We start from the raw sequence: 19,848 nt of genomic DNA, 5'->3' as shown, positions 1-19,848 counted from the left end.
ATGTGGGGCTCCCTGCTCAGTGGGGTGTCTGCTGTCTCCCTTACCCTCTGCCCCCCTCCCCACTCAGGCACACTCACTCTCCTGAAAATAAATCAATAAACCTTTAAAAAAATAAAAAAGAGATGTTTATTTCGACTGTATTTAAAGCAACTGGATGTGTGAGAGCTGGAGTTTGGTGCTGGGGCATCAGGCTAACAGTCCTCCCTGCTGTGCCGACGTGAATAACACGTGAGTCGCTTGAGGGTAGTAACACAGCCCGTCTCTGGCTTATGCATATAGTATCCCCCAGCCCTCCGTCACTCTCCCTGGCTGGCTTATTAAAGAATTTCTTTCAGCCCTACGTGGCCATTGTCCCAGAGTTCCGGTACGTTCTTCTCCATCAATCTCGTTAGATCGCCGGGATGCTTTAGTGCCGGAGTGATGCCCAGAATTCAGGGAGAAGGCGCCCCAGGGACGCCACCTGCCTGGCCGGACCCTCGCTCTTACCGCTTAGCCAGTGTCACCATGAATCTCCACTGACTGCTGTCCCCAGCGTGGTCCTTCTAAAATGCTATCCTAATTCTGCCACTGCCTATCTCGGGAGACTTCACTCACCTTCCAGTTAGCAGCATGGAGCCTCTCTGGGCTCACGTATGTTTAGCCTCTCATGCTCACGTATATTTACGGCAAAACCCCCACCATCCGGGGGATGGATTATGCTGGGTAATTCCATTTTCCAGATCGCCGAGCGTATGTCTCCTTCAAGTCTTGCTTGCTTGTTTTTAAATCTGATTGCTTTCGGCGCAAATCTTTGTCCAATATATTCTTTGTCATCTTAAATAGAAGCTTCTGTGAGTACGTTGTGTATTTCCTCAAGGACCATATTGAGATACGGTTCACGCTCTCTGCAGCCCACCCACTGATCTTGTGTCTTCTACCCCCAAGACGGAGCCCAGTGTCACCAGCAGAGCAGGCATTACAGACAGCTGTTGGATTGAGCTGGAGCCCCCCTTCAGATCACCTCTCTCAGAGAAGTCAGGGTCTTCTGCCCGGAAGCAGTGGTGCCCCTCTGTGCCCTGTGACATGCCCGGGACTGATTGTTCCAGCACCAAAGGGTCCCGGGCTGCTGGCGTTTCATTTCTCATGTGTGTTTTTTGTACTTTTGTCAGTCCTCCCTTCCTTCCTGGGGCCAGCTGCGGTCACTGCAGCTGCCTCCAGCAATGCCAGAGCCCCAGGGGCCCGCCGCTGCGGCTTGCTAGAATGGCGTAGAAACGAGTGCCGTGCTCTTTACTCTTAGGGGATGGGATACCTTCCCAGTCCTCTCTTTCCCTGTGGCCGATCAGGGTTCACACGGCTTCTACGAGATCACGGAGCAAGCAGGGACAATGAAGGCTGGGGATGTGAGGGGACTTGTTCAAGGTCACGCCAGGGGCTCGTGGCCGAGTCGAGACCAGGCCCTTCCTCTGTGCTGTTGTGCCCACTGGCCTCTCAGGAAGTGACTCTCCTGCCCTCTCTCTCTCTCTGTGTCTCTCAGGGGTTCTCAGTGAATTTTGTCATGGTTATTTAAGGAACCTCGCCTAGAAGTGCCCACACACATTTCCCCATCGACGGGAAGGCTCGGACTCCAAGATGATTATAAAGGAATATCGGATTCCTCTGCCCATGACCGTGGAGGAGTACCGCATCGCCCAGCTGTACATGATCCAGGTGGGTCGTGGGGCCGGGGCGGGCCACGCGGGGCACACAGATGGCTCTCAGCACGCTTGGGGGGGCAGGAGGCAGTGGGGGGCATTGCAGCCTTGACAGCACAGTGTCTGCCCAGTAGGGTCCTGGCAAACGTGTGGACTGCATGGCGTTCTGGCTTCCCGGCACGATGCTGGGAGCACAGCAGAGCGCTGGGGATGTCCGTGGCATTGGGATGTCTCGCCAAGGTCTCATTCACAGCGCTGACAGCACTAACACTCTGCGTCTAATACCTGACCTCTCACCGATGCAGATACTGTGTGTTTGGTCAGCGTGAGCGGCTATAACAAGCAGCACACACTTGGGGTTTGGACAGGAGACGTTTATTTCTCTGAAAGCTGGAGGTCCAAGGTGAAGGTGCTGACAGACTGGTGTCTGGTGTGGGCCCTCCTCCTGGCTTGCCTGGATGGCCACCTTCTGACTGTGTTCTCGCTGGCGGAAGGGGCGAGGGAGCTCTCTGGGGTCGCTTCTGTGAGGGCGCCGGTCCCACTCTGGGGGCTGCGTCCTCGTGACCTCTTCATCTCCCAAAGCTTGACCTGGTACCATGACGTGGGAGATTGGGGGGCTTCAACATGTGCATTTGGAGGGGACACAGAAATTCAGTCCATTTGACAGACAGGAAGGTGGGAGCCAAGGAAGGTAAACGACTTGCCTGGGAGCACCTGGCCTACTTTCCGGTTCCCTAGGATGCCTGCAAGACAGCGGTATCCACTGTGTGGCTGATTTAAAGTCACAGATGAGTCTGAAGATGACCGATTCCTGTGAGAAGCCAGAGAATACCATGCATCTCCCCTCCATCGGCCACCGGTCTGGCCCTCCCGCCCAGACGTTGGCGGCCTCCCTGCTCAGAGCCTGGCTAACCCGGAACACAGAGTGGGAAGACCCAAGATCGGGTTGCTCGTGGCCCAGATGTGACCACACTCCTATTAGCCGGGGTCCTGCCCCTCCCAGGTCCCCCTCCCAGCTGCCCTGCCAGCATCGTGCTCATCCTCAGTGCCCCCTTGGCCCGGCCCAGCAGCTTTCCTCCCAGTGGGGAGTCTGATTACGAGCCTGCTCTCACCTGGGGCTGCTCTTCCGGGCATATGGATGGCTCGGCGCGGCCCCTAGATCATGGTGTCACATGGGGCCCTTGGTGCAGGGAGAGCCCTGGCTGGCAGGGCTCTATCTCCACCCCTGGAACTGTTTGGTGGGTGCTCACCCATCGGCCCGGGTTTAGTGAGTTAGTAATGAGCTCCCTGCAGAGCCCAGTCTCCCAGTCCCTTCTGGAAGGAGCTCTGCGAAGCTACCAGAGTTTGAACACCCCCCCCACCACCACCTAGCACAGGAAGCTTGACTAAGAGGAGAACGGAAAGTGAGCCAGCCTCTCTGGGGAGCTGTTGGCTCCGAGCGCCTCAGAAGTGCCACTCAGTTCCCTCTTGAACCACTCACCCCGTGATTATTCCTGGAGAGTGGGGAGAAGAGAAGGGACTTACCTCGGGCCCCTAGCTCTGAGCTCTCTGGAAATCACTAAGCTTATTCAAGGACACTCTTCATCCTGTGGCTCCCCAATTCCCACCCGAGCCAGGGTGCCCAGACCATGGTGGGCTTCGCCCCAGCTCCACCGTGCCCGCCATGCCCTTGCGGGGGCATCAGGATCCAGGGACTCACTTTTAACTCCTAGGCTATCCCACGGCTTTTTGGAGCACGTGGTCACCTCTGACTGGGCTCCCCAGAAGCACCGGCTGTCCTCACCCCCTCTTGCCAGGGTATTTTGTTCTTTTCAAAATATCTATCCTTATGCTTCCAATTAATGTTCAATATCCCATAGTCCCCTACGTGATCTCTCCTGTGGCTCGGGGCTGCCTGTGTGTGTTTGCTCATCCGAGCCCCACTGACACCTGTCTGTCACTCAGGGCCACCTCCCTCTGCTCCTGCTTTGTCACCATCTTACCTCCCTCTGGGCCCCGAGCTCCTGGGGGCTCCGTCCACCATGGGGAGTGATGGATGAGTGTATCATCTCCACTGTGTGACAGTTTCATGGGTGCAAACACACGTCCAAGCTCACCAGCTGTATTTGTACATGTATGTGGTTGGTTTCGTGCCCATCGTATCTCAGTAAAGCTGTTAAAACACTGAGTCGAATGCACACAGTTCTGGGCCCAGCTAGGGCTGAGGGCCGAGTTACAGAGAAGAATAGAAAGGGTTTGCCGCTCTCCAAGGGGTGGATGCATGTGCAGCTCACCGAACGCAGGCCGGGAGACCGCGAGGACGTTCACATGGTCCTCGGGCCAGCGCCCCTGGAGCGCCTCTGCTGTGCGCTGCGCCTCACGCGGTGGACAGGCCTTCCGGGAGAGCAGCTGTGTTTCTGCGGAAAGAAGAGAGTGTGTTTCCTTCGCTCTCGACCCCGCTTACCAGCTGGGCTGGCAGCCAGCCACGGGACTGCCTTCTGAACTCGCCATCTCCTCCACGGGGCCGTGAGCCAGGTGGGGTGAGCGCGCGTGTCAAACTGCTTCGCGCCGTGCCTGACTGACGCTCGATATACGTGCTGCTCAAGACAACAACGGCAACAAAAAAAAAAAAGAAAGAAAAGAGAAGAAAAGAAAGAAAGAAAGAAAGAAAGAAAGAAAGAAAGAAAGAAAGAAAGAAAGGAAGAAAGAAAGGAAGGAAAGAAAAGAAAAGAAATTTGGTCTGGCCGAGAACCTTCCATCACCTGTGGAGGTGGAGGGAGTGACCGGAGGTGGCTTGGCCAGGACCCTGGACAGCTCTGAGACGGGCGCCCTCCGCAGGGCTGGGGGCATTCTTGGTCTTTGAGTCCTTCATTCCTACCGCTCATAGGGTCCCTGCTTTTTCTGTGCCAGGCCCTCGGTGGCTCAGGCCCCTCCCCTGCAGCCCCCAGATCCCACAGGATCAGCCTGTGTGGGCAAGGGTCATGGGCCAGCCCCCGCCCCCCGCACGTGTGTGCCCCTGGGGAGCTGGGCTTGTCTCTGCCCCCCTTCCGCAGTCTCCCTGGGAGGCTCCACGGCGCAGCTTGCGGGAATGGTTGGCAAGGCGGGGATGGCTTCTGGCGTGGGCAGAGAAGGTCAGCACGGTTTGAGGAGGGCTTACTCCCGTGTGGCATGACCAAGAGCCTCAGTTGCGCAGGGGACAGGGCACTTCAGGAAGCTATTGCCAGAGGGGATCTGAGGGTCAGCGCTTTGGGGCGTTAGCTCTAAAGTTGGGGAAGGTGCCGGGCCGGGAAGGCACCGGTGATAGTTGAAACCAGGATCTGCTTGTTCGTTCAGCTCCTCTTTACTGTGGGGGCGAACACAGTGCCCTGCAAGGAGTACGGACGCTCTCCCAGTGTGGGTCCCCGGGGCCGCTTGACTTTGTGTCCCCAGAATTCATGTCCATCCAGAACCCTAGGCTGTGACCTTATTTAGAAGCAGGGTCTTTGCAGATGTAGTTAGTTAAGGACCTTGGGATGAGATCATCTGGGGTGAAGAGTGGGCCCTAAATCCAACGGCTGTTGTCCCTATAGGAAGAGGGGAAGACAGAGAGAGACCCGGCGAAGGTCATGTGGCGGTGGAGGCAGAGAGAGCAGAGTGATGTGGCCACAAGCCCAAGAACGCCGAGGGCCCCTGGAATCTGGGGGAGGCAAAGCAGGATCCTCCCCTCGAGCCTCGGGAGGGAGCTTCTGGGATGGACAGGCCGGCCTTCTCGGGCGAGGAGTCTGAGGACAACGAAGGCTCAGGTCACCCGAATGGGCAGAGGCTTCTGTGTAGCCCACGGAGGCCCGTGGGACCCTCCTCACCCCTGCTCCCTGTCCCCATCGCTTCTGTGTTGGCTCCCCGGCAGGCCACCCCAAACCCCAGATATGTTTGTTTCCTGGGGCCGCCATAATAAAGCACCCCAGACTGGAGGGCTTAAAGCCACAGAAATGTGCTCGCTAACAACAGTTCCTAAGGCCAGAAAGTCCAAAACCAAGGTGTTCAGGGGGCCGTGCTGCTCCCGCTGAAGGCTCTAGGGGGGGATCCTACACTGCCTCTTCCAGCCTCTGGGGGCTGCCGGCTTCCTTGGCTTGCGGCTGCATCCCTCCCGTCTGCGCTCCTGTCCTCACTTCTTCTAAGGACACGGTAGGACGCGGATTGGACGTAGGACCATCGATCGGATGTTGAATTTTGGAAACTGACACCAGAGAGAAGTGACTCCTCCAGGACAAGAGAGAGCCCCTTTAGCTCTGTTAGCCCGTGCCTTCCCATCTGCAGCCTGGGACGTCAGCATACTGCACTTCCTCAAGGGGCTGCCGCAGTCACGAAAGGATAAAGGACGTGCAAAGAACGCACGTGGCGCAACCAGAAGGAACAAAGCTACCGCGAGAGGCAGGAGCTTCCAAAGTGTCGGGGGCACAGTCGCTGCTTTCATGACGGAATCTGGGCCACGTTCCAGGGGCTCCTTTAAAGAGTGCGTTCCCGCAGACTCCGTCTGTGACCTCCACAGGGGTCTTCCCTGCTTTTTTTTTTTTTTTTTTTTTTTTCTGACGGGGACTCAGCCGCTCTGAGCCACAGACATAGAGCATGTCTTTGTGCCCCTGCGGTGAGGCCGTGCTCTTGGAAGTCCCTGTGTGTGTGCGCATGGACGAATACACTTAGGGCAAGTGTGTGTGTGTGTGCGCGCACACACCTGCTGTTCAGGAAGCTGACCGAAGATGGCCTCGGCGATGCCGTCACGTCACTATGGAAACAGATGCTGGTCTTAAAGTCACCAGGACCTTGACCACGAGGCTTCCTACGTAAGCAGAAACCTGAGCTTTTGGGCACTGGGAAGAACATTTGGGGCAGAGAGACACTCAGAGGTGACCCGGGCATCGTGTCTCCCAGGCAGCCGCACCGATACCCCTTCCCGCATTCTATGTTTGATCCCTCTGAGACCCTAGTGAGTACAGACGCGGGACTGGTTTCCTTGTGTTTGTTTTGTTTTATACCAGCCGGATGGAGATGTAAGTGGCGCCCCACACAATTCACACATTTAAAGTGTACAGTTCAGGGGCTAAACTCACAGCTGTCTAACCATCACCATGACTTCAGAGCACTGTCATACCCCAAGGAGTAGTCACTCTCCATCCCCCCACCCCACCCCCAGGCAGCCAGGAGTCTGCTTTCTGTCTCTTTGGGCTGGCCCGTTCTGGGGATTTCTTACCAGCGGGAATGCACGTGAGGTGGCCTTTTTACACGTTCCTACACATGTTCTTAACGGGCTTCTTACACGTTGTTTTCAAGGCTCATCCACGTCATGGCAGGTGGCCGCGCGTCCCTCCTTTCATGGCTGAATCCTCGTCCCTTGTGTGGGTACAACTTGTTCTCCCGTTCTTCAGACCACGGACATTTGGGTTGTTTCCACCACTCGGCTCCTGTGAATAGAGCTGCCGTGGACATTCGCGTACAGGTTTCCATGTGCACGTGGTTTCCTTTTCCCGGGTGTACACCTAGCGCCGGCATTGCTGGGTCCTCTGGCAATTCTGTGTGGAGCTTTTCTGAAGAACCACCCAACTCTCTAACGCAGCGGCTGCACCGTTGCACGTCCCCACAAGCCGTGCTGGGCTGTTCCAGTTTTTCCACATCCTCGCCAGCACTTGGCATTGTCTGCCCTTTCAGCCGTCCTGCCGGCTCTGGACTGGGACCTCGTCCTAGTGTTGATTCGCGTCTCCCTGGGGGCGAGTGATGTTGAGCCTCTTTTTGGGTCCTTGTCGACCATTTACACACTTTGGAGAAATGTCTGTTCGAGTCCTTCGGTATTTGAATTGGGTTCTTTGTTGTTGAGTTGTAGTAGTTCTTAATATTTTAGAGTCATTATTATCACATACTGCCAGATACTGACACAAATTTTATCCCATTCCGTGAGTTCTCCTTTCCCTCTCTCCGTACCATCCTTTGATACACAAAAAGTTTAAAACATTTTATGATGTCCAACGTACCTGTTTTCTCTTTGGTCACTCATACTTTGGGTACCATATTTTAAAAAGCCATAGTCAAATCCAAGGTCATGAAGATTTACTGCAATGTTTTCTTCTAGAAGTTGTAGAGTTTAAGCTCTTACATTTAGGTCTTTGATCCATTCTGGGTCCGTCTCTATGTGTGAAGTGAGGGAGGGGTCCAGCCTCACTGTTTTGCATGTGGATAGACTGGGGCATGTTGAAAAGACTCCTTCCCCGCATTGGATGATCTCAGCGCTCTGGTTGGAAAATCGGGGTATGTAGTATATAGATATGGGGGTTTATTTCTAGCCTCTCGACCCTTTTTGTTGGATCTATCCTATGCCAATACTACATTGTTTTGATCACTGTAATTTTGTAGCAAGATATCACGTAGAATAGTGTAATTGCTCCAACCATCCCTTGTTTTGTTTTCAAGATTGTTTTGGCTCTTTGAGTTCCTGCACGACTCCTTCCTGATTTTAGGATCAGTTTTTCCATTTCTACCAAAAAGGCCCCTAGGAATTTTGACAGGGATTGCACTGGATCTGTAGATGGCTTTGAATGTTGGGGATTTGGGGAATATCGACATCTTCGCAATATTAAATCTTCCAGCACACGAACTTGGATGTCTTTCCATTTATTTAGATCCTCATTTTCCTTTAGGGACATTTTATAGTTCTAGCATGGAAGTTTTTCACCACCTTGTTAAATTTTACCCCTGGTATTTTGTTCTGTTGGATGCTCTTGTCCGTGGAAATGGTTTCTTTATATCCTTTCTGCACTGGTTACTTCTGTGTGTGGATTTTGTATCCTACAGCTTCGCTGAATGCATTTACTAGGTCTGACCAGTTTGGAGGATCCTTCAGGATTTCCCATATATGAGATGATGTCATTGGCAAATTGAGATAGTTTTAGTTATTCCTTTCCAAATTGAGTGCCTCCCATCATTTCTTTTTCTTGACTGATTTCTTTTTTTTTTTTTTAAGCTTTTATTTATTTATTTGACAGAGAGAGATCACAAGTAGGCAGAGAGGCAGGCAGAGAGAGTGAGAGGGGAGCAGGCTCCCTGCTGAGCAGAGAGCCCAATGCGGGGCTTGATCCCAGGACCCTGGGATCATGACCTGAGCCGAAAGCAGAGGCTTTAACCCACTGAGCCACCCAGGCGCCCCTCATGACTGATTGCTTGGGCTAGAACCTGTGATACCATGAGGACTAGAAGGAAGAGAGGGGGCTTCCTCACGTGGTGTCTGATCTTGAGAACACGGTCAGTGCTGGGACCCGGCAGGAGTCACGAGGGAGGACTGTGCCCGAGCAGTGCTGGTGCCAGGAGGGAAACCACGGCCTGCTCGGTCTCCTACAAGAGTGCTGGGGCATGTGGAGTCTGGGTCTGGATTTGGGGGTCCAGAAGTGACACCAGAGAAGCCAGCCCAGTTGGCCAGAGCCTCTCCTCCTCCCAGCACTCCTGGGCCTGGCCTGCTCAGCCCCTTCCCTTCTGCAGAGTGCTCTGTCCCCAGCCCCTTACAGGTGCTTTTGTCCCTGTAGAAGAAGAGCCGGAACGAGACGTATGGCGAAGGCAGCGGCGTGGAGATCTTGGAGAACCGGCCGTACACGGACGGCCCCGGCGGCTCGGGGCAGTACACACACAAGGTGTACCACGTCGGCATGCACATCCCCAGCTGGTTCCGCTCCATCCTCCCCAAGGCAGCCCTCAGGGTGGTCGAGGAGTCCTGGAACGCCTACCCCTACACCCGAACCAGGTTGGGCTTTCCCCACACCCTGAGCTGTGGGGCAGGGAAGGAACCCTGGGCACGACCCCCTAGGCAGGCTCACCCTCCACACTCCGGGGAGCCCAGGCCCTGGGGGAGCTGAGCCTCTATTCCAGGAGCCTCGGTCCTCAAGGATCGGCAGGAGAGGGGAGGCTCAACCGAGATACCTCACCACCTGCCCCAGGGAGGCTGGGAAGGCGTGAGGCAAGCGAGGATCACCTGAGACCCCATTGGCATGTGGGAGGGCTCAGGGAGTACAAACCCCTGTCAGTGATCACCTGACGGTGCGGGACCACTGACCAACCAGCTGGGAAGAACTATGAACCAAGGGTAGACCAGCTGGCCCAGAAGGTCCCTCCCACCCTGTGGCCTTTAGCTCCCATGACACTGTTTGATCAGATTCTGCTCTGAACGGGGCTTTCTTCGGCTTCCCAAAGAAAGGGGGGTCTCACTCCATGCCTCATCCTCTCCCGCCCGTGTAGCTGAGTAGAACAGACGGGGCTGCTCCCAGCCCACAACTCTGTAGGTGGGGGCCCCTGTGCGTCTCCTCAGGCTTCGTCTCCCCGCCCCCCCCCCCCCCCCACCGCCAGGTGAGGACCTGGGGCTTGTCAGAGGATCTGCTGAGGTTAGTTCTCTTCCCAGAGGCACTTTCCTCCTCTGAGCTCATCTCCGGCCAACAGGGCTTGTCGACTTGTTGCCGGACCTGGTAGCTCAGGGGTGGGGATTTGGGACAGGGCATGTCACAGAGTGCTGGTCTGGATCCACGCCACATACTTGGGGCATGTCTGTGTGTGCCTCTGTCCCTACTGTGCCTTACACATGGGGACGATGGCCTCAGGGCTTCTGGCAACTTCCTGTGATGTCTCCCTCTTCCCCCTACACACATCCCCACCCCTACAGCCTGGCCTTGGCAGTTCTCGGGACAATGGAAAGGTTCCCGAGGTGGACAGGACAGGCACATCTCAGCTACCTCTCCGGCCCCTTCTCCCTCTCCGGCCCAGCGACCCGGCCCTCCCACAGTCACCCCTGCAAGCCGCCGCTCCTGATGTCGGCTTTCCGTCCACACGCAGGTTCACTTGCCCCTTTGTGGAGAAATTCTCCATCGACATCGAAACCTTTTATAAAACGGACGCCGGAGAAAACCCGAACGTGTTCAGCCTGTCTGCTGTGGAGAAGAACCAGCTGACGATCGGTAACTACCCGAACAGCCCTCCCAGCCCCGGGGAGGACCTGAGCCCTGTAGGGCCCCTTCCCAGCTCTTCCTGCCTGCCTGACCCCTTAGTTCTGCCCCTGGTCTCCGGGCCTGGCCGGCTGCAGATTGGCCCCTGTCCTGCGCGGGAGGTCAGAGTCCAGGCAAGCACGAGGGCACCGGGAGGGGGCCAGGACCAGCCTCCTTGGCCCCACGTTCCTGACGCGCACACCGAGGCTGGGGGCCTTTCCCACTCAGGCTCTTCCCCTCCATCCCTCCAGGGGGGCATCTCAGGCTGAATGCCGAGTGTGAGTGCCCTGGGCACTGTGGGGGCTGTGTCCCCTTGATGGTAGACAGCCCCGTGTGTTCAGCCTTCTTTAAGAGAGGCCAGAAATCAGGATTTGCCTGTGAAATCTTCCAGTTCCAAGATAAACGTATGCAGGCCGCACAAACCACACCTGTGGGCCCCGGCAGCTCTGCAGCCACTGGGCCCCAGAAAGTGAGCCCGGGGGGCGGGGGAGGGACTGCAGGCAGGTGCGGGACCCTCATGGGAGAGGTGGCTGCCAGCACCCGGGGACCGTGCTCTCAGACAGCCTCTGATGGGTACGAAGGCTTTTCCTGGGGAGCCCTCACCCCACCCCCTCCCTCCTGCTGGAGTTTTCAGGCCCCCCTGGGGTTTGGGAGCTATAGGATTCTGCCTGGGCTGCTGCAATTAAGGACCAGACTGGGGACAAAACCCAGAAGCTCACTGTCTCACAGTCTGGAGGCCAGAAGTGGCAGCAGGGTGTCAGCGGCCTTGTCTCCTTCTGGGGTCACTGAGGCAGACTCTGTTCCGGGCCCGGCCCCTAGCTTCTGGCGGCTGCCGGCGATCTCTGGCGTTCCTTGCCTTGGAAACTCATCACCCCAATCTCTCCGTCACCTTCACGCGCAGTTCTCCCTGTGTGTGCTCGTCTAGGTCCGAAATTCCCGTTTTTATAAGCGTGTTAGTCATAGTGGAGGACGGCCTCCTACCCTAATGACCTCATTTTAATTTGATTACATCTTTAAAGGCTTTATCTCCAAATAAGGTCACAGTCTGAGGGACTGGGGGGTCAGGAGACCAACATATGTGTTGGGGGGGCGGGTGGGACACATTCTGCGCACAACAGGAGGGATGGACCCAGCATGACACGGGCCCTCCGCCAGCCCTGGTCCAGCCAGCCTCAGACATGGCCTGAGCTCCATGGGCTCCCTCCGGAGGCCACCTGCCGTGGCTCCTAAGTCTCTGAGATATGACTCATTCACACCCCAGCTCTCCCCTTGGTGGCCTTTGCCTGCCCACATTGGCCGCGCATGTGGTCTGCTCCTAGAAGGATCCCTGACCCCCCCAATGCTGCTGCCCTTGGGGGCGCTCCTGACCCCTTGCTGGTTTCAGTAGAGCCCTTGTCTGTGTCTGCAAACCACGGCATGGATCCCAAGTGGGGGAGACGAGACAGCCAGAGGCTGGCCAGGGCCCAGCCCCCCAGGTGCCATCATCCCCACACATCCGGGAAAGGGGCTTTCTGAGCCACAAACTCTGTGCTGGGATCTGTGTGCCCCGAGTAGGTACCCAGCCCTGAGTAACCCACGCACGCCTTGGGAGGGACACAGCAGGAGGAAGAAGCATGTGACAAGAGGTGGCGTGGCTCAGGTCTGTCCCAGAGTTGCTGCTACTCCTCTTGGCCCCCCACACCCCACACCCAGCCAGGTTCCACCGGCCCCAAGGCCTCTTTCCCCGGCACCCAGCCCTGTGCCCTCCACTCCCCACTCTCAGAACCAGCTGAGGTCCGACACCTCTTGCCGGTCTCCTCCTTTCTGATTGAAGAGGGGTTCCTAGCAGGGCAGCCTGCCTTAAAGCCACGATGGAAATACAAGTAGAATATGGTGCCCCTTCCCCCTCGGGGTACTGCGGGGTGCCCGGCCTGGTGAGAGCAGCTTGCATCCCCGTCCCCTCCCCACACGCACGCTCCGGTGGCTCCCCACACTCTCCCAGGCCGTGCTGTGGGGCCTTCCTGGCTTCACTGCTCCGCTCCTGGAGCCGAAATGCCACCTTTTCTGAGAAGCTCTTCCTGGCCTTGTTTTCCGTTTGCTGCTCCCCCCGCCCCCCGCCGCCACCACCACCGTGGTCCTAGCCTGTATCCCCTGCGGAGATTCAGCTGTCCGTGCCTCCGCAGCTCATCACCTGATTTATCTATGTAGAGGCAGAGGAGGACGCAGGCCCCGAGGTCAGGAGAGCCCAAGGTCAGAGTGGCCCAGAGCAGCAGCCCCCATCCCACGTCCAGCCCTCCGCTGTATGAGGCCCAGAGGCCTGGGAGGCTTTGGGGGAGGCAGGGACACAGGGAGCGGACCAAGCAGGGAGGGGTGGGTGGAGGTGGGGCAGAAGAGGCCACTGGCAGGCTCTCCCCACAGATTTCATTGACATCGTCAAGGACCCCGTCCCCCCCAACGAGTACAAGACGGAAGAGGACCCCAAGCTGTTCCACTCGATCAAGACGCAGCGGGGGCCCCTCTCCGACAACTGGATCGAGGAGTACAAGCAGCAGGTGTTCCCCATCATGTGTGCCTACAAGCTCTGCAAGGTGGAGTTCCGTTACTGGGGCATGCAGTCCAAGATTGAGAGGTTCATCCACGACACCGGTGAGCCCGCCGTGCCCGCCGCCCTTCACGTCTGGCCGTGACTCGACGTTCCCCTCTTACTCCCGAAAGATGACCCAGAGCCCACGTGTAGCTTCCCTTGAGGTTTACATGGCCACCTGCCGAGTGCCTAGAGGTGACAGGCGGTGTACGTCCGTTGTCCCCTTAAGAAGCCCCAAGGACCGCCCCCCAGATGCTCTGGACAGGCTTGTGTTGGTGGCATCTAGTGCCAACCCCCTGGGCGGGGAGACCGGCTCCCTGCTGCTGACCCGCCTCCCCCGTGGGCTGAATGTCACAGGGGGACACCCAGGTGCCCTCACACCAGGGAGCCCTGCCTGGAGCAGGTACCCGGGGAACAGGTGGACCAGTGGGCCCAACCTGGGCCTCCTCTCTCCCCAGTACCCTCAGCTCCCTACTTGCCCCCCGCCCCCCCAGTCATGGCATGAGGTCGGTGCCAAGGGCCCAGCCCTGCCTAAGCCTTGTGATCTAGAAGTGGCATCTGGAACAGATACATTTTGACTCCCAGAACCAGGGTTTTGGTTTCAATGTGAGCAGAGCCACACCCCTGAGAGTATGTGTCACGTGTGTCCTGTCAGCTCACAATGACTGATGACGATAGTCCCGTAACCCCTGCTGGCAGAGAAGGAAGCAGAGAAGCAGAGACCCCCGCTCCTGCAGCAGGGGGCAGGGGCGTGTCAGCAGACGGTCTCTTCAGTGTGGGACCCCATGCCTGAGGCCATGGCCCAGGACTTGGGGGTCAGAGACTGTCCGGGCTGAAAGAGGGCGCCCTCCAGGGAGCAGAGGGTGGAGGGATTTAGGAGGGACTGCGGGGGAGGCAGAGTGCCCTGAGCCAGGAGGAAGGGTCACAGAGACCCTTGGAAAGCCGCTCCACTTCCTCTAGGAAAGTGGAAGATACGTACCCCAAGACCTGGTGACATCCCTCCCAGGTTTGCCCCCAAGAGAAACTCTTGTACACGTTCCAGAATGTTCAGAGCAGTAGATCCGTAAAAGCTAAATGGACAGGGCGCCTGGATGGCTCAGTGGGTTAAAGCCTCTGCCTTTGGGTTAGGTCATGATCCCAGGGTTCTGGGATCGAGTCCCGCATCGGGCTCTCTGCTCAGCGGGGAGCCTGCTTCCCCCTCTCTCTGCTTGCCGCTCTGCCTTCTTGTGATCTCTGCCTGTCAAATAAATAAATAAATCTTTTAGAAAAAAAAAAAAAGCTAAATGGACAGACCGTGAAAGTGAGCCAAAGGCCCAAGGGCAAAAGAAGGAAGAAACAAAATGGGGTTGCAAACAAGTAAATACCAGACAGCAGCAAAGCTGAAACCCACCTAAAAAGAAGTGTCAGGAAAAGACATGGCCGCGTGGCACGTCCATGTAAACGTCAGCAACACGCACACCAGCCCGACGTGTCATGTGGAAAATCACATCTGTGGGCTGCAGCAGGAGAGGAAAGTCAGTGACAAACACAGAAGTGAGGCTGGACAGGGCGGAGGAGAGGGCATCCAGGAGGGCCGTCCCAGGGCTCCCTGCTGCTGGTCGCGGCTGTTCCCTCACGGATTGGCGTGGGTAGGGATGATGCTCTTTTTCTTAACGTTTTCCTAGCGAGCTTTATCAAGGCCTAATTTTGCATTACCATACACTCCACCCTTTGCAAGAGGACAGTTCTATAAGTGGCAGTATATTCAGAGTCGTGCACACAGTTCTAGAACATTCCGTCACCCCAGTCTTTTGCTCATGTTCACAGTCACCCCCACGCCCACCCCCAGCCCCAGGCAACCCCCCTCTGCCTTCTGTCCCTAAAGTTCTTTTATTATCCTTTATACCTTGAAAGCAGTCTCATTTTCATTATTTGGCTTGCCTGGTATAGTTTTCTATGTCTTACTTTGTCTTATTTCGTATTTTATTTTATATGTATATATGCTCTATTTGTGATAAAAGACCAACCCACTTTGCACTAGAACTTGATTTCCATGTGAAAATTCGATAGCAAAAGTGTACTAGACACTGAGACAGGAGACGGTGAGGGAGTCCTCCCTCCAGTGCCCCCTGGGGCAGGAATACCCCCAAAATTCAGCTTGGCTTCTGAGTGGCCACATTCCCTCAGGAGGCCCCTTTGCTCCAATTATAGAACCTCATGAGGACATCTGTGAGCCAGACCCCTCATTTGCAGATGGGGAAACTGAGGCATGGGGGGGAAACAGTGATTTGCCCACAATCACACAGTGGGTATAATCTCGGGGTGCCTCCCAGCCCCACGCCCAGCCCTAGGACCTAACGCTGCCCCTCTCTCCTGTCTCTCCTGTCTCCCTACACCCCGCCCCCCCACCGCCGCCTGGGGGCAGGCCTGCGGAAGGTGATGGTGAGGGCCCACAGGCAGGCCTGGTGCTGGCAGGACGAGTGGTACGGGCTGAACATGGAGAACATCCGGGAGCTGGAGAAGGAGGCGCAGCTCATGTTGTCCCGCAAGATGGCCCAGTTCAGCGAAGATGGCGAGGAGGCTGCAGAGCTGGCCGAGGACGAGGCCGGCCAGGCCCAGCTGCCCGGGGACGCCCCCCAGCCCAGCAGCGGCAGCAGTGGGGAGCCCCTAGCGGGCCGGGGCCTCAAGAAACAGTGGTCCACATCCTCCAAGTCCTCGCGGTCCTCCAAGCGGGGAGGTGAGCCCTGGGGCACGGAGCGTCGCCTTTCTCCAGGCGGGGCAGCGGGGGCGGTCTCTGCCTTCCCCGAGTGACCCCAGGGACAGCCCTCACCCCCGTCCGCGGCAGCCGGCTGCTGCCACTGCCGGATAATTCTGACTCCAGACAGGGACTCTTGCTTCCCCACCTTGTGGGCCACACCGGTGGGGAGTCAGAACCATTCCCTGCCCCCAGGCCCGCAGCTCAGAGTGCGCCTGGGCTGCCTCCCCCCCGCAGCAGGTGCCCCCAGACGCCCCTAAAAGGGCTACGAGGACTACAGCTCTGAGCAGCCGGGGTCCCCAGCAAGAGAAGGAGTCTGGGTGGGTTCCCCCAGCATGCCCAGGAGGGATCTCTGCTCCTGGGGCAGGAGCCAAGCTGGAGAAGCCTGAAGAAACTTTAGAGCCTGAGAAAGACCTTTCCCGGGAGAACTTTGGCCAAAGTTAGGTGGCAGTTGGGAAAAACCAGGGTATCCTGTGTACAGCCAGGAGTCTCCGCTCAAACCCAGCGTCCCCACGCCGGGCTGGCCTGTGTCTGTGCCGAGGGGCTCTGTGGATGTCCGTACCACACCTTTTATGTCACTCACCTCCTGGGAGTGCCCCACAGCCCTACCGGCTCTGCTGCAGGAGGATTTCAGGGGCTCCCTGGCCCCCGGCAGACTGCTGTCGAGAGCACAGGAGTGGACCCTGGCCAGCGTGCCTGCAGGTCCCAGCCTTAACCCCGGTACCCTCCCTGGTCCTCCCTGGGACACACAGCTGCTTTGTGCCAGGCGGGCTGGGAGGGACCTTCTTGAAAGTTCTAGGAGCTTCCGCCCCTCCATTCTCCCTTCTCCCCTGAGCCGTCCTGGCCCTGCTCCGGCACCGTCTCCTCTGTCCCCTGCCCTCCGCTCAGCTGGCTGGTGGGTCAGCCTGCGGTTTTGCCTTCCAGCCAGTCCTTCCCGCCACAGCATCTCCGAGTGGAGAATGCAGAGTATTGCCCGGGACTCCGACGAGAGCTCAGACGACGAGTATTTCGACGCTCATGGTAGGTGGCTCTTCCCCGGGGGACAACAGAGAGGAGCTAAGAGGGTCTGGGCAGAGGGGGAGATGAAGTCACCAGGAGGCGGAGCCACTACCAGGGTGTAGAATGGATTGACATGCAGACGGGGGCTTTGTGCCACCTGTGAGTTTCTTTCCAGAAGAATCATTACAGAAGCATGGCCTCTTACAATTTCCTAAATCTCTGTAATGCCCTTGTTTTCTTCTTGGTTAAATGGATGTCCAGCTCCCGTAGAAACTTTAGCAAATGCCAACCAGCAGGAAATAGGCGAAATGCCCATTTTCCCACCAATCCCCAAATAAACACGGTGACCATACAGCCTCCTGAATCACCCACCTTTGCTGGGGAGACGGGGGTACCGTTGGCCCTCGACCAACACGGGTTTTCACACGGCGCGGGTCCATGTACACGTGGATTTTTTCGGATAAGTACCATACCGTAAATGTATTTTCCTTTCTTTATGATTTTCTGAATGACGTTGTGTTTTCTCTAGCTAATTTTGTTGTAAGAATACGGTATGTATTCGATATACATGACACACAAAATCCGTGTTAATTGATTCTTTATGTTATCAGTGCGGCTTCTGGTCAACATAGGCTATAAATAGTTAAGTTTCTGGGGAATCAAGTTTGATGTGGATTTTTGACTGGGGGGCGGGGGCCAGGGGGTAAGGGACTAGCGCCCCAGCCCCTGTGTTGTTCAAGGGTCAACTTCACTAAAACACTCACTTGCTTCCCACCTTGGCCCTTCCTCTCCACCGGCAGACTGGTCTGTGGAGACAGGTTTCCAGCTTGTCGTTTACAAAGCAGGACACAGGCTTTGAGGGGGACAGGGACTTGCCCACAGACACTAAGCAGGACCGAGGCAGGCTGCAGGGCTGGGGGAGGGGGCCGATGCCCACCGGGACAGCCACCTCCCACCCAGCGGCACACCAGGCTGCAGTCCTCAGAGAAGCAGAAACGAGGCTGTCTGTGTAGATGTTGAAACAGTCAGGAATGTTAGCTGATGAGCGGTGAGACAAAACGTCGTCCATCCGTACAGGGAAATAGGATTCAGCCGTAGAACGGACTGAGCCACGGACCCCTGCCAGTCCCGGCAATATGGCAGTAGAGCTCGGTGAAAGAAGCCAGACACAAAAGACCCCACGTTATATGATTCCCTTCTGTGGAATGTCCAGGACCGGCCCATCCATAGAGACGGGAAGTGGCTCTGTGGCCACCAGGGCAGGGGAGGGGGCCAGGGAGCGACTGCTGGCAGGTGCAAGGTTTCCATTCGGGGAGATGGAGATGCTCCGGAACCAGGCGGAGGTGGTGGTCGTACAGCATTGGGAACGAACTGAAGGCTGCCTTCAAGTGGTTTAAGTGTTGAATTTTATGTTACCAGAACATTATCGCAGTTTTTAGAAAAGGTCAGGCCGAAGCCCCATGGGTGTCGGTCAAGTGTTCGTCCTGCTAAGGAAGGGGAGGTGGAAGCAAGCTTAAAGGCATCCACAGGCCAGAGAGCCATGGGAATGCCCGGAGTGGCCCCACGAGGCCCCGCACCTCCCAGCCTGGCCTCCTCGCGCCCCTCAGGCCCTGCCCTCCGGTGGGTGCCGAAGCCCTGCTCTCTCCTCCCCAGAGGACCTGTCCGACTCAGAGGAAATATTCCCCAAGGACATCACCAAGTGGAACTCCAATGACCTCATGGACAAGATCGAAAGCCCTGAGCCGGAGGATTCACAGGGTACCCGAGTTGGGGGCGGTGGGGTGCTTCAGGATCTGGGGAGGGGGCTGCAGGGGCCAGGCCCCTCCTCTCCGACCCAGCTGCCATGCGGTGCTGGGCATCCGAGGGCCCCGCTTGTCAGGGTCACTGCATCTGTCCCGTGGGCCCGGGGCTGCCCCTCGGCTCACAGCTCCCCCGCTTCTGTGTTGCAGACGGTCTCTACCGCCAGAGTGCCCCTGAATTCAGGGTGGCCTCCAGCGTGGAGCAGCTGAACATCATCGAGGTGGGTGCCTGGGGGCGGGGCAGAGGGCCGGGGGCTGCGCTGCCCACGGCCCCCCTGGCTGCAGGGGAGGGGGCTGAACTCAAAGGATGGGTCCCGTGGGGCCGCAGAGGCAGACCTTGGCGCCCACCGCTTCACGTCCTCGCTGGCCTAGGCGCCATCACAGAGAGGCCTGGGGGCTCCTTTACTCCCCGCCCCGATGTCCCTGAGAACCAAGAAGGACTGCACACGGCCCCCAGAGAAGGCCTTGACCCAGCTCCACCCATGGAAAGTGAAAGGAGAAACTTGCAAATTCCAGACCAAAAAAAAGATGTTCACCTTGTACCCAGCCTTACCGCATTTGCTGAAGAAAATAAGATGGAAGGGGGCGATGCAAAAGCCGTCTAGGCAGAAGTGAGCGGCGGCCGCCCCGCTGGGGCCTCACGGGGCCCTCAGTGTCCAATAAAGCTGTCTTGGCAGAGCGCCTGTGTCCGCTTCGGGGGTTCTTTGCACGGGGCTCAGGCCCCTTCTCCTCCTCCAGCTGTGGGCAGTCAGAGCTCTTTGCACTGGGGCCGGAGCCAGGGCTGAGCGGGGCTGTCCATGCTGTGGTCGCCGCTCGGCTCTCGCCCCACGCTGCCCAAGGTGGAGACAGCACCTCTGGGAACTGAGGGACTCCTGGGGAGCTCGGACCAGCTGCCGGGGAGAAGAAGTAGCGTCCACACCGCCCTCCCCGACTTGGGGTTTTCTACTCTGGGGTCCGGGGTCAACGTGGGCTTTTCTAGAAGGCAAAGTGGGACAAGGGGTGTTGGTTTCCAATGGCCGGTTAATGGCAAGATAAAGCATACGGAGCCCCCTCCCCACCTAGGGCGCACACAGCTCTGACGGCCCTCAGGAGGGGCAGAAGGGGCCTTGGGCTCTAA

The 19,848-nt window shown here is 57.4% G+C and overlaps 1 protein-coding gene across 12 annotated transcripts in view; it reads left to right on the top strand.

Moving 5' to 3' along the window:
• PITPNM2 (phosphatidylinositol transfer protein membrane associated 2) overlaps nucleotides 1-19,848 on the top strand; it is a 132,916-nt gene that overhangs the window by 99,326 nt on the left and 13,742 nt on the right. For 10 of the 12 annotated variants that reach the window (XM_080821344.1, XM_080821347.1, XM_080821354.1 and 7 more), the window contains exons 3-10: nucleotides 1,514-1,686; nucleotides 9,194-9,408; nucleotides 10,488-10,609; nucleotides 13,034-13,261; nucleotides 15,604-15,915; nucleotides 16,858-16,953; nucleotides 18,586-18,690; nucleotides 18,882-18,952. In XM_080821344.1, coding sequence (XP_080677470.1) covers nucleotides 1,609-1,686; nucleotides 9,194-9,408; nucleotides 10,488-10,609; nucleotides 13,034-13,261; nucleotides 15,604-15,915; nucleotides 16,858-16,953; nucleotides 18,586-18,690; nucleotides 18,882-18,952 — 1,227 coding nt within the window. In that variant the 5' untranslated portion in view covers nucleotides 1,514-1,608. Of the gene's footprint in view, nucleotides 1-1,513; nucleotides 1,687-9,193; nucleotides 9,409-10,487; nucleotides 10,610-13,033; nucleotides 13,262-15,603; nucleotides 15,916-16,857; nucleotides 16,954-18,585; nucleotides 18,691-18,881; nucleotides 18,953-19,059; nucleotides 19,413-19,848 lie in introns of those variants that run through there. The other 2 variants (XM_080821345.1, XM_080821346.1) reach the window with 2 other exon arrangements.

The sequence above is a fragment of the Martes martes genome (assembly GCF_963455335.1).
Source record: "Martes martes genome assembly, chromosome: 13".
In the NCBI taxonomy this organism is placed as follows: Eukaryota; Metazoa; Chordata; class Mammalia; order Carnivora; family Mustelidae; genus Martes; species Martes martes.
Note: the sequence above shows the minus strand (reverse complement) of the source record. Positions and strands in the feature narration are given on the sequence as shown.